Consider the following 26,769-nt stretch of genomic DNA (forward strand, 5'->3'; position numbering starts at 1 on the left):
CCCCGTCTGGAAAACATTAGTACTTAACATGTATTATTACAGTCTCTTTTGGTTTTAATAACAATTGTCAAAACAGGTCTTGCTCCCAGCAAATCAAACAACAGAGTATATGAGTCTCTAGATAAAACATATTTCATTTGTTCCCAACAGTCACTACTATTTCAGTGCCAAAGAGTAGCCCTTGATTCATCCTTGTACCAGACATATGGCTACCAAGGCATGCGTGGCCACCACTTGTCAGCGTCGATAGACCGCCACAACTTCAGTCTTCTCGTAACACACACCTATCCTACACACACATAAACAGTGGCACAATAGACACATTTCCATCTCTCACTCTTGTACATAAATTATTGGGTGTTCGAGACGGTGGGAAGCCGAGGGACTCTAGAATTTGCATCGAAATTCTTGAGGCACTACAATAGTCTGTAATCTTTTTCTCCTTATTGTGCACTCTTATTATTGAAATGTACAAACAGATATAACAATGTTACACATCTATACCAACACTGTCTTTTGTAAGGAACATTTGATATCTGTGGGAGCAGTTATTCAGACTGTAAAAAAGGAGGGTGAAGTGGTGAGAAACTAGCACATTCATCTTCTGTATTTACTAAAGAGCTTCCTTCTCATTTATTGTTGGTCATGGGACCACAGTGTTAACTAGAGCCTTAGTAACTTTCAGTGTTAGGTGTTTCATTTCTAAAGTATTTGGATGACCAAAGTGCACCACCAATTAAAGGACATTCATAGCAAATGTTGAGAAGCTTTTTTTAACACACCATCCACTTTTGAGGGTTTACAGTGTGGCTTGATTAAAGGAAAGTTATTGACTTCATACTGTATGAGTTATCATATCCCAAAAGCTTCAACATCATCACGTATAGAACAGTGATCCAGAAAGTGTAGAATAAATTTATTTTATTTCTGTCCATGATCACCTAATTATTAAGTCTTCAGACTACCGGTTTTGGTCAGTGGTGACCATCTTCAGATCTACAGCTACCATTGGAAAAACAAATACAACTATAGTTTGCATCTTGTAGGAAGGCAGCCCAATATTCAGCCATTCTGCAGATCTCCCTGCATTAACTGCGAGCAGCCAATAAGACTCATTCTCTCTCCGAGCAGCTAGCCATGGGTTACAACTAAACTGCGAAAATCTCTCTCCCGCATGCTGTGCTGTTGCTGTTCTTCGTGACAATGCAGTTTCATTCAGAGAGCGACCAAATTATTCATTCAGATGTTAATGTTATGTTTTTGTAGCTGTTAATGTGTATCTGTAAATGTGTTAGTGCGATTTCCAAATAAATATGTCAGGCAACAGCAATAAAAGTGAAGTGCTTCCCAAGCAGGTGAGTAGGTTTATTTAGTATATTTATAACTTTTTCAAATGTGAATCTGAAAGTCGCCCTTCTATTTCTGACATTTTGAAGACACAAGAGTGAACTGCAGAAGCATATGTTGTGAAAAGAACTGTACAGGGAGTGGTAAGTCTTAGAGTTGTAGAAACATCAGGACAATTTGGTTTCATATTGCCTGTAAAGCATTGAAAGCACAAGAGACTGATAGCACAAATGGATGGTTTTGACAGTGATATTTTACGGAATTTCGTGTTTGAAATGTATATAAGTAGTGAATACCTGACTTCACGAAAATCGTTACAATTATGCGTGAGAAAAAAGCTTCGGTGGTAGTGCTTGTCAATGCAAAGAATTTTAAAAGACATTGGTTTCAAGTTTGTTTAGAAGAGAATTTTTAATTGAAAGAAGTGACATAGGTGTAGCACGAACCATTCCCCTTATAAAGATGCACAGTACAAGATAAGGAGGTAGTTAATTAGTGTATTACCTTTTCGAATCATGAGTGAATCGGAATCATTCCATGAGTAACTGGTGGAAAATGAATGATGGTACTGGTAGTTTTAAAGTTCCCACAGGAAAAGCTTGTCGGGTAATTATTCTGCATGCTGGCTCTTCTTCTAGTTTTGTTCCTGAGAGTAAACTTCCATTTAGGTGTAAGATAAACAGCTGTGACTACCATTCAGAAATGAATTCTGCCAATTTCGAGAAGTGATTCATTCATTAAACAGTTCTTACCCAACCGTACTCCAAGTGGGCCATTTTAATTAGCATGCCAGATGTTACAGAGAAAACACCAAGTGCAAACACAAGGAAAGTAGATATTATGCTCTGGCTTAAAAATAAAAATATTTTGTTCAGTACAGCCAGACTTGTGCTGGACTCTTGCAGGTCTTTAATTTATACAAGTCACATGGAAGAATGAACAAATTTGATTTTTTTGAAAGTGAATGTGGTCTCACAGTTTGCCCATCTTGACATTGATTTTTTCGTTGTAGAGGTTTTGCATTGACCCTAATCCTGTTTTAATTTTTTGGAGGCGATGTTGCTGTAAGATTTTTTTAATACCTGTCGGTTCGATGAATTCTCCAAGATATTTAAAGTATGGGACCCTGTTAATTTTACCGTATTTTGTTTTCAAGCTTGCAATTTCTGTTTTGGAACAAAAGAATTAAGTTTTCTCAAATGAAATTTGTAAACCTATATTTTCTGCACATACTTAAAGAGTATTTCCAGCCGCTTGACTGCAGTCTGCTCATCCTCTGTTAGTATCAGCAGATTGTCCTCAAATGCAAGATCTGCTATGTAGAGGTTGTTTTTGGTAACACCCAATCAGATTGGCTTCCAAACCCCACATTTCTTGAGTTCTTTCTCCCATTCTTGCATAACTTCATCTAGAACTACATCGAACAGAATAGGAGAGAGTCCATCACCTTGTCTCACACCTGTTTGAATGAGTTCTTCCTAATAAATTTTACTTCAGATTTTGTGCCAATTACTCTTTGTTTTATGATTTCTCGTGTTGTGGGATCTAATCCGCTCTCTTCTAAAATTTTGAATAGTTTGGGCCCGTCTATTGAATCTTACGCTTTTTTGAAATCTACAAATGTGCATACTACAGGTTTTTGTCTGAGAGCTCGCATTTTGAGTATGATTTTGAGGTTGAATATTAGCTTCGGACATGATCTGTTTGTTCTGAATCCTGCTTGATGTTCTGCTACTTTGAGTTCTAATTATTGTTGTGTTCTATTCAATGGACAAGCTCATAGAATTTTGTAGGTGACTGGCAGTAGAGAGATCCTAATTTATTACCTTTTTTATATAGTGGATGAATCGTAGCAATCTTCCAGTCATCTGGGATTTTTGTTTCGATTGGCCATATGTTTTGGATTATTTTAGTAATTTCTTTGAGTGAATTTGAGCCTAAATTCTTCAAGAGTTCTGCTACAGTTCCGTCCTCCCCTGATGCTTAATTACTTTTAAGTTTCTTGATTTGCATATAAATTTCTTCTCGTGTTGGTGGTGACGAGTTGTGTGGTGAGATTTCTGGCTGCACTTTTGGGAATCTGTCTTTGAGTTCTTGACAGTTTAAAAGCTGTGAAAAATATGTGGCTAGTACTTGTCAATTTTCTTTATTTGTCACGGCCAATTTACCATCTTGTTTTCGAAAGCAAAGGTTTTGTGGTGCATACTCTTTGGTCTAGTTTGTGAAGCTCGTATAGAAATTGTATATATTGTAGTTTCTGATTTTTTTTTTTTTTTAATTGACTGTAGTTGCTCTCACTGACATATTTTCATTTAGTATGTCTTAGAATCTTGGAATTGTGTTTGTGCATTTTGAAAAATTTCTTCTGTTTTTCTTCTGATCTGTTACAATTGTAATTTTGAAATGCCTTGCTTCTTTCTTCTAGTGCATTCTCGCATTCTTGATTCCACCAAGGGTGTTTTGGTGTTTTGTGAAGAGGGATCAGATCTTGTGATGTTTTGATGATTTTGGTTTGAAATTTCTCCTAATCTTCTGCGTGTTGTTCTTCCCATTTTTCAATGATTTTGGAGTCTTTGGTTTTGTATAATTCAAATTTTGGGATCAGTAGTGTTTTTCTTTTGAATTTCCTCTTGGGCATGAATTTAATTTTTATTCTGGTTAAATAATGACCCGAATTGATATCTGCACCTCTGTATACTTTCACATCGTGAATTTGTTTTTGGTAGTCATCTGATATTGCAACATGATCAGTCTGGAGTTCTCCCAAATGGTGGATGGGTTTTTTGTTTTTTGGGATGTTTCTGAAATAAGGTTGACATAACTTTTAGGTTGTTTTGTTGGCATAATTCAATGAGTCGTGCGCCGTTTCTAAGGTAAATTTGTGTGCTGGATAGTTTCCTAGTGTCTTCTTGTATCTGTGTCCTCTGCCAATTTGTGCATTGAAGTCACCAAGTAGTATTTTCACATATCTTTTGGAATTTTGGCCATCACTGTTTCAAGTTCTTCCCAGAATCTCTCTGTTTTTCAGGCTCTTTTTTATCACCACCATTTGTTGGTGCATGTACATTAATAAAGGTGTAGTTTTTGTTTGTGTGTTTGATACTTAAGGGTCATTAGTCGATTGTTGATGGGTTGCCCATCTGTTACTGAGTCCAGCACTGTTTTGTCTACAATAAAGGCCATTCCCAATAGTGCTGTTCCTTTGCCAATTTTCTTGTTTGTTACACTTTTGAAGATTCTGTGATTATTGTAGTCTATCATTTCTGAATCTGTATAGTGTGTTTCATGCAAGGCGAGAATTTGAATTTCTGCTTCCTGAGTTGTGAGATTTTGTAATTTTTCTGCTTCAATAAGTTGAATATTGAAAGTGCCCATACGTGTGTTTTTCTTGAAAGTTTACCAGAGCACTCCAGCTTGCTCTCTCGTATAAGCCCAAGCTCCTCAGAGTCAGATTGCTTGGTTGCCACTTTGGAGTGGGTGGATTGTCCACCTGGGGTAATTTTGTCATTACTCGTGTATGAGTCATGTTTGCTTGTCATCAATTGTCTAACTTTGCTAGTTGTGTAGAACAGGGATTGTGAGTTCCTGGAGCATGTTTGCAGCCTCACCTACCGGTGAAGAGACCATACTGCCAGCTTCAAGTCAGACGCAGCATGGATCTTGGTTGTCATATTGCTCCACGGATGGTACATTTTGTATAATTATATAATAGATGAATACATGTAGGCCTACAGCAGTGACATCAAACAAGCATACGACACAAACATGTTGTGGATGCTGGAGTGATTTTGTCATAAACAGTAGCACTTTTAACAAGATGATTCTGATGACACTGTGACCTAGTGTATACCATGTTTAAATGTGTGATGATGCTACATTGATTTTGTATGTATCTTTTGATGATGTCACTGTGGATTCATTACATTAGGCCATGTTTTATAACTGATATGCCTTGTCATATTTAAGTGCATGTTTTCCACATATATGTTGGTAATACTTTTCATTATAGCTTATTTTGTTGTTTTAAAATGTAGACAGTCTACTAGTGTATTTGTTTTTCCCTTGTTTTGGTAGACGGAAATAAAATAAATTTATTGTATTATGTCTGGTTTCCCTGGCCATTGTTCTAGACATAAGTTTCTGTACAGCACTCTCTCTTCTCTTCAATATTTAGGCTTTTATGTTCCAAGAATGGGAACAATTTTTCTGTAGTATACTTGGCTCAGCCAAGGTCATCAACTTACGAACAAAACTTCAGTTGTCATGTGAGGAGACTCATTCGAAATACTCTGAAAATCTTTAATATAGATTTTTCATATGCTGTCTTGCTTATTGCAGTGTGACTTACAGGATAGTTATAATTAAACTTTTAGAGGGACACCATGAAAATCAAGTGATTGTAGTACAATAAAAGTTTGTGGAAATATTTGTGAAGCCATACAGAAAAGAAATAATGAATAAACCATTGAAACACATTTTAATTTCTGCATGAGAGGGGTAACATTTGTCAGTTGTGTACCATGTCTGTGTTCCAGGTTATAAATATTGCTTAGTGTAACAACCATCTGTATCCATGACAGCCTGGAACCCCACACTATAGACACCATTTTACAATTGTTTGAAGCACTTTTTGAATGTTGAACCATGGAATGTTCAGCTGTCATGACAGCTCATGTACTGCTTAAAAATCACACATTGTGTCCAACATTCTCAGCATTGGATCAGTAACTTCAACAAGTTTCGGCATGATTGGCAGTCAGCCTCCCCCCATGGGCATTTCCCAAATTGCCATTTAATTCGAACTTCCCAATTGAGTTATTCAGTCTCTGTGTGGGAAGAGGACCCTTCCGCATTCCTTTAATTTGTTAATATTCACAAAGAGCGGCAGCACTGCTGCTGTTCATTCAATAAAATGGCTTCACGAGTAAAGCCGTGTTCATATTGTTCAGACACCTGTTGACTCTGTGCAACTGTAATGCACATTGATGCACGAGTTTCAACCCTCTATTGCAGTATCAGTTCCGGTGACTAATGGCAAGTCATGACACTAACACTACTACTGACACAAATCCTGCGGTGCACAGTTTGAACATCTTTCCTATAAACTTGAGTACCCAAAATATGGTAAATAGTTTTCTGTCCACACTAGCTCAAGTAACATTGATGCCCCATTTCCCTCATTATTCTTTTGCCTGGGTTTGAAATGAGATGATATTGTAGATGTAGTTAGTTGTTCTAGTGCTTCCTCCCATTGGTTAACAAATATTGGGGCTAATTACCACTGTACACAGAAAAATTTCCTAATAACAATGCTAAAATGTTTACTTTGCAGGATTAGGTGAATTAAAATTATTCCTATTTTATGATTATTTTTGCCTCAAAAATGAAGATAACTTCTTCCATAAAATTAATATTTTCATCCTTTTAATACTCCAAATAGTGATTCTTTTACGTCATCAAGAAGAAGGAAAAAATCTTTATGGATAAGTTGTTATACTTACAGAAAATAGAAACTGAAGGTGAATAAAAAGTTCTTGAATTACTTTGAAAATGCATCCTAAGACACAAATGAATGAGCTTCATTAAATAATTCAAGAAATCAGATGAAAGAGCGGCTAAAAGCATGCATATGACTTCCAGTTTGAGGAGCATTCTTGGACCCATTCGGAAAATTGCCAACAATCTCTGACCAGTTTGAAGTTGCTGTTCAAATAGGTCACTGTTAATCTGAAACACTGAAAATAGTTGTCACTGCTCGAATAACATTTTGGCGTGTGAACAAAGCCAGTAATAATGTACCAGATGTCATGGAAAATAATATTGTGAAGGGCTACAGAAGAAAGTCAAGTTGTACAGCAATTGAAATTGATAGATGCTAAAAGTTTTTGTTTGTGCACATGGTATATTGAATGTCTGCATTGGATAATCAGTGGAAATACAGTGGTGATTTTTTCATGTGGCATTCTTATTCTTGCAGCCTGTGGGGCAGCCAGTCAACCCTATCCAGAATCCACGTCAAGAAGCCTACAGAATGCGCATGCAAGCAATGAATGCCTCAAATACTGGGCTCAATGCCTTAATTGTGCCAGAGGTGAGCTTCTAAAGATAATTGCTATTATAATTTTTGCAGTAGTATCAATTAGTGAAATTCTGCTAGAAACTACCCACACCCTGAACTTAACAGTAAATATTTTGAATCAGTCACAAGCACAACCAGCACACTGATTTTTTTTATCAATATTAGAAAGCTTCTTCTTTAATTAATGTCATCTAGAACAAAAAGGACACTGACTTGAATTACACACATTCAAATCAGCAGCAGTATGTTGAGAATGTAACTAATACTTCAGTCTTTAGTGCTACATTAAAAGCGTATACTGATTGCAGAGCTATGACCTTTTCTATTTCTGTCTAATATCCCCCCCCCCCCCCCTCCCGCCAATGTATACTGGAAGAAAGAGTTGCTAAGGAACTACATGTAATAATTTCAACTTTTGCCTCTTAAGAGTTCTTGCACTGAATTTTATTAAGGAATATTCTCCAACACATTGGCAGTGGACAAGAAAGTATCTTAAACAGGAGCTATGCAACTAGATAATCTTGTTTTGTTCCATTTCCGCTATAATGTTCTTGGATCTACTGCTGCAGGAAATCTTTGTCCTTATCACAAATATATTCCTCATTACTCCCATTGATTATCAGGTTTTATTTGTGTCGCATCTATTCTGAGCAGCATGATTGCTGAACTTTTTGCCTTGTCCAGAATTGCTTGTGTTGATTGTCTACTGCACTGTAGTTTCAGGCAGATCATAACTGCTGTGTAGATAGATAACTGTTTCATCAAATAAAAATTGTTCTTCCCATCCATCTTTGAAATCCATTTGTGGTAACTAAATACACATTGATGTGCAAAACTTAAGGACAGAAGTAATTTTTAAATTCTGTGTCACTGCCAAGTAAAAGAGCTAGATGAAACTTGACTCATACATAAAAAGAACTGCTTCCGTATAGTACAAAAGTTTTGCACACCAGTCTATTTTTCTTAAAGGTTGTTGTTACTTTTCTTTTATCTCCATGGAAGCTTTTACCTGTAGTATAGGTTACAATTTTATGAAAAAAGAGGTTGCTACCCACCATATAGCAGAGATGCTGAGTTGCAGATAGGCACAACAAAAAGACTGTCACTAATAAGCTTTCAGCCCAGAAGGGCTTCATTGAAAATAGAACACACACACACACACACGCACTCACGCACGACTGCAGTCGTGTGTGTGTGTGTGTGTGTGTGTGTGTGTGTGTGTTGTCTATTTTCAACAAAGGCCTTGTTGGCCGGAAGCTTATTTGTGTCACTTTTTTTTGTGGCTATCTGCGACTCTGCACCTCTGCTATATGGTGAGTATCAACTTTTCTTTTTATAGTATTGTTACATTTCATCCTGGATTTTCCATAGGTTACAATTTTGTATATAAAACAACAAAGTACTTGTTTCATTTAAATGTGTGTTATCAGAAGAAGACAGTGCTAAACTCTTGTTGTTTTAGGGTTCAAACCGTGGTGTTAAAAGGAAATCAAATGAAATGGAAGATAACTCAGACTCAGAGGAAGAAGAGGTTAATGATGAAGTTCGCTTGTGGGAAGATGGTTTCAAGGACCGCTATTATGAATCTAAATTTGATGTGGGACCTGATAACATTGAATTCCGTGTCCGTGTGGCACATGAATATGTCCGTGGCCTCTGTTGGGTGCTGCGGTATTATTATCAGGTTTGTGATGACTCTACTAATGGCTATTAATTTATCTCTTGCGTACAGTATTTTTTGAATAGATATTAAAATTTTATAGTGACACAAATCTTGTTGATCAGTGTTCTTGATGCTTTATTTTTACACTAAATAGCTCAATACTGCTTGGTAATTACTATTGATGAAAGTGCATTTTTATACCAGTGTTATTAAGAATTTATTGAAAACTCAACAATTAGTTGAGCTAATGGCTAACTTTAAACATACATTGTTTTGACCGCATACTTTTGCTATGAAATAGCAGATGTAGTAGTCCTCTGTACCAAATGAATGTATTACAAACTGCAATAATGGTCTTTTCAACTGGGAAATGTATGCCTCCAATAATTTATATTTTCAAGCTAGTGTCCTCATTGACTACTATAGAGGAGGTCAAACACTAATAAGAACATGTTAAATGACTTGTTAAAGTGTTTGTGTAAAGAGCTGTCGAAATTTTTTAAAATAATATTTTATGTAAAAAGTTCACAAATCAATTGTCATGATTTATAGCATCATTTACCCAATTCCCCACTTGTACCCAGGTGATGCTGCCCTTAGGGGCTCAGCATTCATTTTCAGGGTTGCTGCTGTGGGAGCTGGTACGTGTCGCCAGTCCTCTTGTCACCTAAGTTCTGGCCATACATCAGTGACAAACGTATGGCACAACAGTAGTCATTGTGTGTCACAGGAAATGATGATTGTGGTGCGACCACCTGGATTGTAAGGATGGTTACAGCCTGTAAAAAAAAACCTCAGTTTCATGGTGTGATGCTCATTGATGAAATGCATGGCTATTGAGGTGGGACAGTCGTTAGCGGGCAACCTGTGGGGAACCTGCTGCACCTCAGTTGTATAAGATGTACCTAGGCACAGAGGGCTCTGTTTAGGTAGACTTTTATTTCCCTAGCTACTCGTGGGACCGAGATGCATTCTTCAAAATATTCCCTTCCACTTGCCAGCAGAATGGGTCAGCCACTGGTAGGTACCAACTTCCAATCAAATACAAGGGTTCATGTAGCTAGTCCACCAGACTTGGGTATGTTTCAGAATCTTAGTGTCTGTAGTAACAGAATGCATGCTGCCAGTCAGCGTGTGTTTTTATTAGTTAAAAGGAAAGAAGGAAGCTTTGAAAAATGGGTTAGAGGGAAATGCAGGTATGTTAAAATCTATTAAGTGATTGTGGAAAGAGATGCTTGTAGTCAAAACCTCAAGTTCCCAACAAGTGACTAACCTGCAGAAGGGCAAAAATCCTTGGGGGATATGCTATTGAGACTAAGCTCCATACCACCTGAAATTACAGTAAATATGTTGTAATTGGCAGGAACCTGGTAGACATCCCTAAAGAAGATCTGAAGGTTGAGTGGGACCAGAAAGGCATTGTAGGCAAGCAGAATATCATGAAAAGGGTGGAAGGGGATCTGATCAAATCAGACTTGTTCATCTTCACTTTTAATAGCGTGAAACTCCCTGTGCATATTAATGCGGGTTTTCTTCACTTAACCATACAGCCCTAAGACGCCAACCCAATGCACTGTTTTAAACATGAGCTCTTTGGGCACATCACTCTTGGGTGTAAGAGATAAGCCACTTCTGGCAATTGTTGTAAGGCTGCCTATGAAGGAGTTGGATGTTTATCTCCTCCAAAGAGTGTGAATTGTTCTGGATCTCACCCTGTCCATAGTAGGGGCAGTTGTGTCTTCCTTGAAAAATGGAAGATACAAGAGATCAAAATGTTAAAAACGGATTCCCTATGGTGAGGGCAAGAAGATTTATAAGGCAATGTAGGCCTCACACATTCATTACCGCCTTTGCTTCGGTTCAAACAGCCTGCTGCACAAACAAAGCTTACTAGTGTCAGCACTAGTACCTGCCTTTGTCATTACACTTCTGCTGCTACAGTTACTTTGAAGCCTACATTTCACCCCAGAACATCATACAGGGCTGTGGTAGCCAACTTTGTGGGGCTATCTGCTCCTCCAAAGTATCACTCTGGTACATTACCCAGAGCTACCACTACCACTGCTGCAGTTGTGGCTCCAAAGCCTGCCTAGGGCAAAAAATCAAAGGCAAAGGTAAAGACTTAACCGCTGATGCAGACTGGAGGTAAGTAGTCTCACAGTTTCGATATTGCTCTCTCCAACATTTCTCATGATTCATTTTCGGAACCGATGGAACTTGATGTTGGCCTAGAGCATTCATCTCGCCCCAAGATTTAGCCTCCACCCACTATGGGTTCCTCTTCACAGTGGAAAGGTGGAGTGAAATTGCTGCTGGGATAAAAGGCTGCCTTACTACAGGGGAACTTTAATGGGTTCAGGACACATGTGGTTGAATTGAAACTCCTGCCCCCTGTGTCTGTGTTGACAAGAAACACCTTTTAAAGCCACTGATGCCCCTGTGCTATGGGGCAGCACCCTTCACCGAGAAGATGAATTAACCAGAGACAGAGCCATGGGAGGGGTTGCTGTGTTTCTCAGTGACACACATTTGTCCTCTGCTCTCTCTATGGCTACTGACCTACAAGCAGTAGCCATTGCTGTTCATATGGTTCAGATCATCACTATCTGCTCCCGGTATTTACCTCTGCAGGATGCGATACACTCGGAGGCTCTTGTAGGCCGTATTGCACAACTCGCTTACCCATTTCTCCTACTAGGTGACTTCAATGCCCATAATGCATTAAGGGGCTTGAGCTGTACTTGCCCCAGGGGTCGAGTCTTGTAGAACCACATGATCTCAGGAACCGTGTAACCTCAGCATCGGCAGCCCCAATCATTTCTCAGCTGTTACTGGGTCATTCAGAGCCTCTCTTTGTCCTCTGCAGCCCTTGCGAAACATCACGGTGGAAAACAACTGATGACTTTTCACTCCAGTGATCACTTCCTTCCCACTGTGGATCCGCGTACTGAACAGAAGCCACTGAAATGGATGTTCAGCAAGGATAACTAGATGAGACTCAGACAGCTGGCTATGTTTGAACACCATGACTGCATAAAAATTATTCCTTTCCATCTTGGCGTGGTGGTACTGCAACCTTCTATTGCTGCTATTTAAAAAAAACAGTCATAGGTTACAGAATGTTATTTATTAACTTAATAATGATGTGCTTCAACTGGATAGACATCATTAGGTTCCGTTAAAGGATCAGAAATTTTCTGCCAAAAAGCATCTGTCTAGAAGGCATGATACTGCATAAAATGTACTAAAAGGCAACCCCATGGGGGCAATGATAAGAATAACAGCACAGAACAGGAACTCGAGTGCAAAATGTAAACCAGCCGTATACTAAAACGGTGCCAGAAGGCCATCCGTATTCACATAGTGTATGTATTACCTCGTGTGCAAACTGTGAACCCAGCCGTATACTACAACAACGCTAGAGGCTGTTGGTATTCACATAGTACATAAATATGTATGCACTATACATATGTATCCACTATTGAATACCGACGGCCTCTGGCGCCATTGGAGTGTACAGCCTCTGGCGCTGTTGTAGTATACGGCTGTGTTTACAATTTGTGCGTGAGGTCCTGTTTTGCATTGCCATTCCTGTTGTCGCCTCCATGAGGTTGCCTTTTAGTACGGTACATGCAGTATCATGTTTTTGGCAGAAAATTTATGATTTTTTTAAACGTAACCTGATGATGCCCTGCTTGGGTAAAACACACAGTTCTTAAGTTAATAAAGAACACAATGCAACTACAACTGTTTTTTAAATAGCACCACGACAGCATCCTGGAATGGGTGGACCACATCACATGAGCAATCCATCATGCTGCTGATTTATCCATTCCTGTGTCTTCAGGTCATCTTAGGAGGCAACCTGTACTGTTGTGGACTTACGAGTGCTGTTCAGCAATCTGGGACAAATGTGCAGATCTTTAGCAGTTTAAATGCCAGCTTTTCAAGTTGGAAGAGCCGAGGCGTGACATGCAATTAAGAAAAAGGTCGCGGCAAGCATTCCTGGACTCCATCAACTATTCCACTTGTTCTAAAAAAGTATGGGAAGTTATCTGGAGGACTTTTGGTAAACACAGTTGTTTACCAATAGCAGCAGTACTGAACCAGGGGTGTCTCCAAAAAATGTCTGGAGATGTCGCTCACATGATGGCAGAGCGTTTTGCAGTGACTACTGCCAATGCCAGCCAGGATCTGGCATTTTGCCACTACTATGTGACTGCAGAGAGGGGCAAGTTGGAATTCAGATCCCAGAATTTTGAGCCTTACAACTTCCCCCTCTCCATGTGGGAGCTGGAATCAGTACTGTCTGAGACTTGTGATACTGCATCTGGTCACTACCAGATCTGGTACTGCATACTTCAGCATTTACTTATAACATCAAAAGAAATCCATCTCAAATGTTTTAATTTAACATGGGAGACAGGTCACTTCTGCAGCTTGCGGAGAGAGGCAATTTTGATACTTCTCCTCAAACCAGGAAAGGACCACACTTGTCCCAGTAGTTACTGGAGTGTCACCTTAATGAGCTTTGTAGGAAGGCCTCTGGAGCAAATGGTTAACCATTGTCTCATCTGGTTGTTAGAGACAGGCAACCTCTTAGCTGCTCTCAATGTGGGTACCGGAGATTTCGATCCACTTTGACAACCTGGCTCTACTAGAGGCGACTGTTCAGCAGACTTTCCTACGTAAACATCACTGTCTTGGTATATTCATTGACATCCATAAGGCACAAGACACTACTTGGAGACATAGTATTCTCGTGCAACTCCATGACTGGGATATTCGTGATCACCTCCCCATCTTCATCTGGTCTTTCCTGTCTTGGTGGTGATATTTTAGGTCACGACTCAGTGACATTCGGTCAGCTTATTTTGAGCAGTAGGATCATGTTCCTCAGAGCTGTGTTTTAAGTGTTACCCTCTTTACTGAAGCCATAAAAAGTGTCACGTCTATGGTGCGACACCCCACACAATGTTCCTTATTTGTGGACGATTTTGCAGTTTTCTATTGCTCCTCCAATGTTGCAACAGTGAATTGTCAGTTGCAGCTTACAGTGCAAAGGTTAGAGGTGTGGTCTGCAAAGATGTGTTTTCAGTTTTTGGCAGATAAGTGTGTGTGTGTGTGTTAATTTTAATAATTCACATTGTATTTTTAATTTACCTGACTTGAATATGAGGGATACCATTCTACATTGTAAAGACTCAGTGACGTTTCAGGGCCTCATTTTTTACTCCAAACTGTTGTGGTTTCCACACTTAAGAAACTTGAAAGCCAGAATCCAGAAGGCACTGAATATCGTAAGGTGCCTTAGTCACAGATCTTGGTGAGCAGCAGGACATGTGTGCTCCAGTTTTTTGGGGCTTTTGTGCATTCACAGCTAGACTATGGATATGCAGTGTACAGGTCAGTGAAGTCTCCCTCCCTGAAGATTATTGACGTCATCCATCATGAGACGATAAGGCTGGTCACTAGTGCTTACAGAAGCAGCTCCCACACCCAGTCTCTTTGCTGAGGCTGGGGAACCCCCACTAACCATCCAGTGGAAGCTCTTCATGGTGCATCAGGCATGTAAGCTCCTCACAGCTCCGACTTCACCTGCGTACCACTCTGTTGCTCGTCCATCACTGGAATGTCTTTCCTGAATCGTCCATGAGCAGCAGTGCTATTTTGTGTCCATGTACAGTGTGTGCTGGAGTCTTGGTGTGAAGCATGTACAACCCCAAATCCAGGGTGCTAACCGCCTGCCATCTTTGTTAGAGGCCCAGATTAATTTTAGATATAGAGCAGTACATGAGAAATTGCACTCCAGCATATGTTTTTAATACATTATTTAAGGTCATTTTAACTGAGCACCACAACTCTATAGCCATCGTTATGGATGGGTTGCAACAGGGGATGACTCCATTGCTTGCTCTGTTTTCTTCCCTAATTGTGTCCTCAATATCCAACTGCCTGGTGACTGCTCTGTCTGTGACACAGAATTATATGCAATCTTGCAGGCACTGGAGGAGACGAGATATTCAAGTGCTAAATTTCTTGTCTGTTCAGATTCTCTGAGTGCCCTTCTCTCTCTACAACACTGGTATCCAGCAGATAAAGTAGTCCAGAATATCCAGTACACTGTCCTCCAACCACAATGTCTGGGGAAGGAGGTGTCATTCTGCTGGGTACCAGGGCACGTGGGTATTGCGGGGAACAGGAGGGCAGATGTAGAAGCGAAAGAGAGGGTATCGATCCTCAGTTATTTCACTGTGCCGACCCCTTGCATATTATCACCTTGTTGTTGAGATACATATTCTTGCATCGATGGGAGCAACGGTAGCTGGAAGTGACAGACAATAAGCTCCTTCTAGTAAAGCCCACAATGCGGCACGCACGCACGCTAAATCACAGTTGCCTCATGTTGGAAGTATTTAATTCTTTTTTGAAGCTTTTTTTTCCGTTAATTGGTTTGATGCGGCCCACCAAAAATTTCTCTCCTACGCCAACCTCGTCTCACAGAAGCTACGAGGGTTCAAACCTATCATACACTGTACAGAAACAAGTGAATAAGTGACCTGAACTTTTTACTGTGACCATATTCATTGTGTATAATTAGGTCAGTGGACATGGGGACTTCCTTGTGCCTGTGCACATACTGGCCCCTAGAGCAGTAAGCCTGTGCATAATCGTTCTAACTGATGCCATCACCGTTTAGGAGGAAGTGCACAAATATTTCAGACATTCAGCCAGAAAGATGTACTTACTCGCAGAAACCAGTCCATTATTCTTCCACAGCTGCCGAGTTATATTGCTCTGTACAATGCATACCTTGTTCAACAGATCTGTAATCCCCTACAGTTGATATCAAACACACATAGTGGAGTAAGATGTGTGAATTGTGAGATCAACACATTTTTTCCTATTGTCGGCTTTTCATTGAGAGAGCCCAATGTACCTGGAAATATGCTGTTGTAGGAGACCTGTTTACATTGTGGATAAAAATGTCATCGACTGAAGAGACCTGTATGTGGCGACATACAGTACATTGTTACTGTGAATATTATGATTTGACAACAGTTGTATCATTGGGTCATTATCTGCCTGGCACAGTTTCTGTCGGACTGACTGTGAGTCAGAGAAACCGTCGCCCTCAAAGCAGCCTGGGAAAGTGTCTGTTGCACTGTACTGTGACTATCTTCTTACAGGTCACCTCTGCCTCTGGGTAATGTGGAGTTCCAAAATATGCCTCCCGTGGTGAGTGTTTGATGTGGTTGTGGCCTCTCTTGTTCGTTGCCTTCTGTCGGAACCCTTTCAGGAATTTTCTCATTTTCAAGTGCTCATGCAGCAGCACAGTTGGTAGTTGGTGGGCTGACCAATTTGCTGTGAGTGTGCAGAGTGACAGAGAATGAGGTGCCTGCTGTTGACCAGCTGGCAGCTTGGCTGCTTTTGCAGCCATCTTCATAAGAGTGGTCATCTACTGTGTCATCTGCTTGAATATGCTGTCCAATTGTTCACACCCACTATTAACTCTTCCCATTAGTGGCAGCAATTCGTAACTTCCTATGATGACATTAGTGTGATGCATTTTGATTGATAGTCTCAAATGTCCCAGAAGTGAAAGCAGTGGCTCCAGTTTTCCGAGTAAATGAGCTTAATCAACATTGATAAATCCTACTGTATTCCTACTGAGCTCAGACACTCGATATCATTTTCTTTCCTTTTGGTTTTTGTGAGTTATATAGTGACTCATTCAGTGACTAGATATCTTAGACTCTGGTGGCTCCATAAAATCTTTCAAATTAGATTAAATTAACCATTTGGCTCGTTAGAACAAACTTATCATTTTTGGTTTGAGATTGTGTGACCGGCACAATCTTCACCTGGCCCCAGAGTGGAGTTCACAGTTTTGATTAGATTGTTTGGTGAACACTCAATGCATACTCTGGTAAAAAGCTGCTATACAACTATATCAGTAATACTTATGGAATTTCTATGTACCTTATTGTAATTTGGAGTGTCGAATTTTACATCACAGTGTTAGTAAATAGTTTCAAATTTTTGTTATAGTAAATATGTATTTCTTCTTTTTAGGGTTGTGCTTCATGGAAGTGGTACTTTCCATATCATTATGCTCCTTTTGCATCAGATTTTATCAATATAGGTGTGTTATCAACAGAATTTGAAAAGGGAACAAAACCAGTGAGTATTAACCTATCTCTCAACGATGATGCATGTGAATAATTTTATTTTATGTGTTGTAAACATTGCAAGGATTCTAACTGACTGTACTGTACAGAATAATTACCTAAGGAGAACTTTTATTTGCATGAAGTACTAAAGTGAGCATTATATCCATTCTACTGTGTCTGATTCTGGTTGTTTCTGTTTTCAGTTTCGACCACTTGAACAGTTGATGGGTGTGTTTCCTGCTGCTAGCAGTTCCCATGTCCCTGCACCATGGGCTAAACTTATGAGTGATCCTGTAAGTATATGTTTAGTTCTCTTTTGAAGTATTATTTTGTAACAAATGTTCATATGTTATAAAAGCGACAAAAATTATCTCAGATTTTCAAATTACAATTGGAAGTGATAGTGGGACCACCTTCCTGTGTGTTGATATGTTGACCACCCCTATTCTTATAGTTCCATCCAAAACTCTTTACATAATAAGCACACTAACCTTCTACACTGCCTTAATTTTGATAGCTGACATCAATTGTACATGTTCTATGAAGCACAACCCTAAAAAGAAGAAATACATATTTACTATAACAAAAATTTGAAACTATTTACTAACACTGTGATGTAAAATTCGACACTCCAAATTGTACACCATACAGTGTGGCCACCCTTGAAGGGTGAATAATGCAGTAATGAGCAAGACCTACCCCAGTATGCTGAAGGGCTTACTAAGGCCTCCATCCCAGACTGGAACAGGTGAACTGTAGTCTTTCCCATTTCTACGCTGCACCAGTTGTAACACTAAGCCATATGAGTCATAAACACTGTGGAAGACCCAAGTGCAATATACACTCCTGGAAATGGAAAAAAGAACACATTGACACCGGTGTGTCAGACCCACCATACTTGCTCCGGACACTGCGAGAGGGCTGTACAAGCAATGATCACACGCACGGCACAGCGGACACACCAGGAACCGCGGTGTTGGCCGTCGAATGGCGCTAGCTGCGCAGCATTTGTGCACCGCCGCCGTCAGTGTCAGCCAGTTTGCCATGGCATACGGACCTCCATCGGAGTCTTTAACACTGGTAGCATGCCGCGACAGTGTGGACGTGACCCGTATGTGCAGTTGACGGACTTTGAGCGAGGGCGTATAGTGGGCATGCGGGAGGCCGGGTGGACGTACCGCCGAATTGCTCAACACGTGGGGCGTGAGGTCTCCACAGTACATCGATGTTGTCGCCAGTGGTCGGCGGAAGGTGCACGTGCCCGTCGACCTGGGACCGGACCGCAGCGACGCACGGATGCATGCCAAGACCGTAGGATCCTACGCAGTGCCGTAGGGGACCGCACCGCCACTTCCCAGCAAATTAGGGACACTGTTGCTCCTGGGGTATCGGCGAGGACCATTCGCAACCATCTCCATGAAGCTGGGCTACGGTCCCGCACACCGTTAGGCCGTCTTCCGCTCACGCCCCAACATCGTGCAGCCCGCCTCCAGTGGTGTCGCGACAGGCGTGAATGGAGGGACGAATGGAGACGTGTCTTCTTCAGCGATGAGTCGCTTCGGCCTTGGTGCCAATGATGGTCGTATGCGTGTTTGGCGCCGTGCAGGTGAGCGCCACAATCAGGACTGCATACGACCGAGGCACACAGGGCCAACACCCGGCATCATGGTGTGGGGAGCGATCTCCTACACTGGCCGTACACCACTGGTGATCGTCGAGGGGACACTGAATAGTGCACGGTACATCCAAACCGTCATCAAACCCATCGTTCTACCATTCCTAGACCGGCAAGGGAACTTGGTGTTCCAACAGGACAATCCACGTCCGCATGTATCCCGTGCCACCCAACGTGCTCTAGAAGGTGTAAGTCAACTACCCTGGCCAGCAAGATCTCCGGATCTGTCCCCCATTGAGCATGTTTGGGACTGGATGAAGCGTCGTCTCACGTGGTCTGCACGTCCAGCACGAACGCTGGTCCAACTGAGACGCCAGGTGGAAATGGCATGGCAAGCCGTTCCACAGGACTACATCCAGCATCTCTACGATCGTCTCCATGGGAGAATAGCAGCCTGCATTGCTGCGAAGGGTGGATATACACTGTACTAGTGCCGACATTGTGCATGCTCTGTTGCCTGTGTCTATGTGCCTGTGGTTCTGACAGTGTGATCATGTGATGTATCTGACCCCAGGAATGTGTCAATAAAGTTTCCCCTTCCTGGGACAATGAATTCACGGTGTTCTTATTTCAATTTCCAGGAGTGTATGTCCAGTACAACTGCTAAGCACATCCTACTCCAGTCCTGCCACATGCTTACATTATCTGAACAGATGCAGAGCCACATTTGAAAGTAGTTGTGTCATACACATGCTCTACTGTAATTTCTAAACAACATTTTATATTGACATGATCACCAACCAGCTCTCCACCCAAATGAATGGCACCGCCAAACTGTAGCCAAGACCAGAGTTGACCATTCAATGGTAGAACACACTGTTGAGCACAACGTACTCAGTTTTATTAGTCACTTCACAACCCAGGCCAATTGAATTCTTCCCAAAACCAGCAGCTTTGACTTACATAGATGAGTGTTGTCCTTGCAACACATCCTTTGATTGTGTAATCCTCCTGGCCTCAGTCTCTGTGGGCCACTGCCCCACACCCATCTATGTTTTTGCTCCATGACCCTAACTTTACTCATTCTGCACGCACATCATCTTGTCCATAGTATCCTTCTTCCTTTGTTCTACCTCCACCTCCCAATCCACAAGTCATCATATGCTATCCACCACTACCCTGCATGCATGCATCCAGAATATTCTCATCAGTGCCACATTCCTATCTTGTGCATCTGCTGCCGTTCCCTTATTCTCCCTGATCGTGTCCTCAAGATCTGACAGCCTGGAGAATTTACTGTCTACAACACGGAATTATATGTGATATTGCTGACACTGGAGCAGATGAGACGTGTTTTGAGTGCTAATTTCCTTGTCTGTTCCCTGTCCTCCAACAGCAAAGTCTGGGGAAGGAGGTGTCTTTCTGCTGGATGCCAGGGAACATGGGTATCTCGGAGAATGAAAGGGCAGCTGTAGGAGCCTAGGAGGTGCGTCATGATCCTCAGTCACTTCGGTGTGCCATCCCCCGGCAGGCTATCACCTTGCTGTTGAAATACAGAGTCATGGGTCAATGAGATAATGAGTGACTGGAAGTGACAGACAATAAGCTCCATCTAGTAAACTTACAACGTGGCCACGGCATACCTCCTTTCAACCACATAGAAGAAATGAAGTCTTCCGTACTTGCATTCACATAGGCCACAACCCTATGATGCATGGCTACTTGCTATGGTGACAGGACCCTTCAATGTGTGGTGTTTGGGGCATACAGATCACTGTGCACCACATTTTATTAAGACTGTGTTTTATTTTTAGGCCAGAGGATGGTGGCAGATGTTCCAAAAGATCTGCCCTTAATTTTAAGTGACTTTCAAGTGAATGTCGTAAATTATAAAATTTTGTGAAATGTCTGACATGTTTCCTTATATTTTAGGGAGATGGTCATCGGGTGTTAACAGGGTGACTGGCTCACCCATGCTTTTTGTAAGTGGTCCGCCAGTTACATTTTCCTGTGCTGTTGTTTTAGTTCCTCTGTTGTTTTTCTTATGTTTTAATCCCCGGTGTAGCACCTTTCACCGTTTCTTCGTTGTATTAAGATGTGTGTGAAAGAGTGATTGTTTGGGTCCATGCGAGTTAGGAGGGACCAAGTGCATGAGTCATTTTATTGGCTTGATTCCCACTGTGTGTAACAATTTTAGTACACACTGATAACCTTATTGAGTGCCAGTACACAAGCGCGCACGCGCGCGCGCACACACACACACACACACACACACACACACACACACACACTCTCTCTCTCTCTCTCAGTAAAAAGTGAAACAGTGTTAACAAATAATGTAAAATTGTAAGTAACCTCTTTAGCATTGTGGTGTTTTAGTTTCTTTTACCAGCATCAGATGACAGGTTCCCTGTTCTCTCACAAATTTTTCACTTCATAGTGTTACGATTCACTACGGGAGACTTCTGTCTCATTATTTTAAAAACTCATATCTTTAAATCACACAAAACAATGTAATTTTGTAAGTTAGTGGCCTCATCTTTTGGCATCACAAGAAGGATAACTGTTTTGCACTTGTGCAACAGTTGCTTCAGTTTTTTTTCCCTATTACTTCACCTGGATTGACAGTACCTCATAGATCAGAAGAATATCATCTCATTATTTTTCGCTTATTAGTTCCCTGACACTTGATATTATGTACTGTTATCATACAAACTGAACACACAAACGGCAGTGGACATTCTTAAAAAAGTGTACAATTATATAAAAGTATCATCACTGTTGAAAAGCATCATGTATGTACTGTGCACGGAATTCAAATGTAGGAATATTGCATGACAAATTATTCAATTGTAAGTGCTCCATACCCCTAGTCGACACTATGACTTGCTGTTTGAGATTAAGAGAACAATGTAATTTAACAATTCAGATCTTCGAAGTAGGATACGGTTTCAGTTCATATTTCAAGTTAATTTAATTGTCCATTAGATTATTCACATCATATTATGAGGTTCACCTCTGTATGTATTCTTGTGAATTGCAATTTGTATGTGGACAGTACGGTCTGCCATTTATCTAGAAACTTGAATAGGAATATATTGTAACATTCCTAATTTATAGAGTTGATTGTTAGTGTAATGCAGATGTTACAGTAACTTGTTTGTTCTATTTCATGTCAGTATATGACTAACATTTTGTCTTGAGAAATGAAAATGAAATAGAATAATTGTTTTATAAAGTGTGTGTGAACTGAGTTGATAGATTTTTAATTTTTTCCAGGACTCCAATATAATTGACTTCTACCCTGAAGATTTTAAAATTGATTTGAATGGCAAAAAATTTGCATGGCAAGGAGTAGCTCTTTTGCCATTTGTTGACGAGACAAGACTATTTGCTGCACTTGAACCGTATTACAGTTGTTTGACTGCTGAAGAAAGTAAGATCTTTTTCTTTGAGAAACGCACTTCCTTATTTTTAACAATAATTACAGTAAGCATCTGCAGTCTTCCTGTTTGTGTGATGAATTACATTATTTTTTGACTTAGACATTGTTCTTCATTAAGCAGATGACTGAGTAATGTTATGATAACACACAGTGCTCTCATCCAGAATACTGACTACTTGTCAAATTGTCTGTTGTGTAAATGAAAACCTTTTACAGACACCTTGAGTCATCGATAAGTTCAGTTATTTGTATATTACAAGAGCTTAGAAATGTAAAGAAAGAATGAGAGAGTAGGGTGCTCGACTCATATTTTTTCCTTTAATCACTGCCCAGCTCAATCAAATTGATAAAAATCATGCAAATGATTTTTAGGCCTACCCACTCCCCCCTCCCCCCCCACTCTCCACTCCCCTCCACTCCAGGATGTGAGCTGCGTATCATCTGTTGTGAAGGGTCTTCTTGATACCCCTGCTATCAAAACAGCAACTACAAACATTAAAGTTCTTGGTGTCCTTTTTTGAGGTTTCTGTTTTCAAATTTTTCTTGAGCAACAAATGTTGAAAATATTTACCTGCAACAATACTGAAGGAGTAAGTATAGGTTTGCAGTTGAGAAACAAAAATGGAACCACACAAAATTATTTTATTTTTCGTTGGTGCACTTTGTACACAGGCGTGCCCGCTCGAGGGTTAATTCCAGAGATATGTGTAAAACATCATCTGAAATTCTGCTAAATGCATTCTCTGAAAATTATTTCGAGCAGTTAGTTCATGAGCCCACGCTAATAGTAAATGGTTGTGAAAACACACTTGACCTCATGGCAACAAATAATCCTGAGCTAATAACAAGTGTCAAATCAGATACAGGAATTAGTGAACACAAGGTTGTCTTAGTGATACTGAATATTGTGACTCCAAAACCTCAAAAAAAAACGAAAAATATAACTACTAAAAAAAGCAGATAAAAATTCATTTGATGCCTTCCTTAGAGACAAGCCCCACTCTTTCCAAATTAAAAAGTTAAACGAATGCAAAATCTCCAAGATAGGCAATCTTTTACAGAAGCTCAAAATTTAGCGCGGACTTCAATGCGAGATGCTTATAATAGTTTCCACAATGAAACTTTGTCTCAAAACCTGGCAGAAAATCCAAAGAGATTCTGGTCATATGTGAAGTATGCTAGCGGCAAGTCACAATCAGTGCGTTTTGTGCATGACAGCAATGGAAATACTATAGCCGACAGTGCTGCCAAAGCGGAGTTACTAAACACAGCCTTCCGAAATTCCTTCACCAAAGAAGACGTAGTAAATATTCCAGAATTCAAAACAAGAACAGTTACCAACATGAGTAACATAGAAGTAGATATCCTTGATGTAGTGAAGCAGCTTAAATTTTTTAACAAAAAGTCTCGTGGTCCAGACTGTGTATCAGTTAGGTTCCTATCAGAGTATGCTGATGCAATAGTTCTGTACTTAACAATTGTATACAACTGTTCGCTCGACGAAAGATCTGTACCCAAAGACTGGAAAGTTGCACGGGCCATACCAATATTCAGGAAAGGTAGTAGGAGTAATCCACTAAATTACAGGCCCATATAATTAACGTCAATATTCAGCATGATTTTGGTACATATATTGTGTTCGAACATTATGAATTGCCTCAAAGAGAACAGCCTATTGACACACAGTCAACACGGATTTGGAAAACATCATTTTTGTGAAACACAATTAGCTCTTTACTCACATGAAGTGTTGAGTGCGATCGACAAGGGATTTTAAATTGATTCTATATTTCTATATTTCCAGAAGGCTTTTGACACTGTACAATACAAGTGGCTTTTAGTGAAATTGTGTGCTTATGAAATATCATCTCAGTTATGTGACTGGATTTGTTATTTCCTATCAGGGAGGTCACAGTTCATAGTAATCGACAGAAAGTCGTCAGGTAAAACAGAAATGATTTCTGGTGTTCCCCAAGGTAGTGTTATAGGCCCTTTGCTGTTCCTTATCTATACAAATGAGTTAGGAGCTAATCTGATGATCAGAACCAATTGCAAAACGATTTAGAAAAGATATCTGTCTGGTGCAAAAATTGGCAGTTGACCCTAAATAATGAGAAGTGTGAGGTCATCCACATGAGTGCTGAAAGGATTCCATTAAAAATCGGTTACACGTTAAACCAGTCAAATCTAAAGGCCATAAATTCAACTAAACACCTAGGAATTACAATTGTGAACAACTTAAATTGGAAGGAACACTCAGAAAATGTTGAGGGGAAGGCTAATCAAAGACTGTGCTTTATTGGCAGGACACTTAGAAAATGTAAAAGATCTACTAAAGAGCCTGCCTTCACTACACTTGTCTGTCCTCTTTTTGAACACTGCTGCACGGTGTGGGATCTTTACCAGGTAGGATGGACACAGTATATCGAGAAAGTTCAAAGAAGGGCAGTCTATTTTGTATTATCGCAAAATAGGTGAGAGAGTGTCACTGAAATAATACAGGATTTGGGGTGGAGATCATTAATATAAAGGCGTTTTTTGCTGTGGCAGAGTCTTCTCACGAAATTTTAATCAACAATTTTCCGCTCTGAATGCAAACATATTTTCGTGACACCATCCTACTTAGTGAGAAACGATCATCATAAAAAGCTAAGGGAAATCAGAGCTCACATGGAAATATGTAGGTGTTTGTTTTTTCTGTGCAGTGTATGAGACTGGAATAGTAGAGGATTATTGTAAAGGTGGTTCGATGATTCCTCTGCCAGGCACTTAAATGTGATTTGCAGAGTATCCTTGTAGATGTAGATACTGTACTGATTTGCCATCTCAGAACAACTGTTCTTATGTATAATCTTCAAATGTTCTGGTGTTGAAATTATCATCTGTGCCCTTTGCTCTGTGGCTTCCAAGGCACCACCAAGCCACTATGCCATTGCATTATTGGTCCTCCACAGCAGGTGGAGACACACACTACCCATTGTGCTTTGTTGATGTTCTGAACTGACATTTATTTACACCAAATCTTGACATGTGACAAACCTAAAAAACTACCTAAATAATTTTTGTGGTTTCCACATACATCTTTCTTCAACCTATTTGGTTAGAAGTAGAACATGTTATTCTGTAGAATTGAGATGTTACATCAAGGAAGACACTTATTAATCATTCAGCCGCTGCTTACCAAATTACTGGAAAGTATTTTAAGGTCTAGTTTCACTTGATTTCCATGTAAATTTCAGACTTAACAGTTCATCATCATCATCGCCACCACCATCACATCTCATTACTTTTTTTCATATTCACCCTCCTTCATTCTTTTCTGTAACTGCAATTCATTCCTGCATATACATACATTCCATGTGACAGTAAAGTTATTGGCTTGACATTCACTTTACACGCTCCCTTTTGGAAGTTATGAAAATACTCTACTTCTAATTCCCATTGCCCTGGGTACACCATCTAGAAATTTTTGAGCATACTTGTCTCAGTCAACATGGTTAGAAGGGCATGTATGGCATAATGGTGGTTCTTGGAACTTTGTAGCCTCAGTTTTCATGTATTGTTCTTGTATTCACTTTACATGTCTGCAGGCCCCATGCAGGACATCAAATGTTAAGTATGCAAATCTGATATAAGAGCACATGGCAGCTAAGGCATCTTTCTTACTGACAGGCATATTCTGATTTAATAAAAAGCACATTGAGGTTTGAATTCTTATAATGTTTGATTTCTAGGGGTAGTTTAGCCTTAAAGGCTTTAAGTAATGCATTGAGCTGGATTTCAGGTTGGTTGCTACAAGCCAGTTAAAACATACTGCTATGTGTGTACAATTCAGAAGGATGTATGCAAATATAAGGTATCGGACAGTGAAACATGTAACACTGCCAAACACATGTGTTGAACCATTAGAAATGAGCATTAAAAACATGATTAAATGTTCACAACTGAATGACTGACTGGGAGAAACAAATATTGACCTGCTGCTCATAGAGTAATTTTTGTCTGGGTAACATTAGATGCACATCATATAGGATTTTGAGTTCTTGGCTACATAAGGAATGAAGCTTAAGAAATGCGAAAGATTACTACCTTCCAGGGCTGGTTGACGGCATATTACAGATAGCAGCGACACGTGGGCAGCTGAGAAAGCTCACATTCCTTTCATCATTGTTAAGGTCCGTGAATGAGGATGGGAAGATTCATGAAGCTTTCAGTTGTTAAAAATGACCAGGTGGTACGATTAGAAATTTATAAGGCTACTATCTCGATACAGCATTAGTTAGCGAAGCTTATTGACTCCTTCAAGACTCCAACAGAACTGCACTGCTTCTGAATGTTCTTCTCCAAGGCCCAAGCAGAACAGCATTGTTGTGCAAAGTATTGGTCCTCTTTTTGTATGGCTTACTGTTGTTGGTTCGTCTGTTTATGTTCTCCCCCCAGTGGGAT

The 26,769-nt window shown here is 40.2% G+C and overlaps 1 protein-coding gene across 1 annotated transcript in view; it reads left to right on the forward strand.

The window, feature by feature from the left end:
• LOC124608105 (5'-3' exoribonuclease 2 homolog) overlaps window positions 1–26,769 on the forward strand; it is a 419,776-nt gene that overhangs the window by 114,419 nt on the left and 278,588 nt on the right. Inside the window, exons 9-13 of the mRNA XM_047139960.1 lie at window positions 7,325–7,438; window positions 8,889–9,110; window positions 17,166–17,273; window positions 17,467–17,556; window positions 22,158–22,314. Coding sequence (XP_046995916.1) covers window positions 7,325–7,438; window positions 8,889–9,110; window positions 17,166–17,273; window positions 17,467–17,556; window positions 22,158–22,314 — 691 coding nt within the window. The remainder of the gene's footprint in view (window positions 1–7,324; window positions 7,439–8,888; window positions 9,111–17,165; window positions 17,274–17,466; window positions 17,557–22,157; window positions 22,315–26,769) is intronic.

Source organism: Schistocerca americana, chromosome 1, assembly GCF_021461395.2.
Source record: "Schistocerca americana isolate TAMUIC-IGC-003095 chromosome 1, iqSchAmer2.1, whole genome shotgun sequence".
NCBI classification, from domain to species: Eukaryota; Metazoa; Arthropoda; class Insecta; order Orthoptera; family Acrididae; genus Schistocerca; species Schistocerca americana.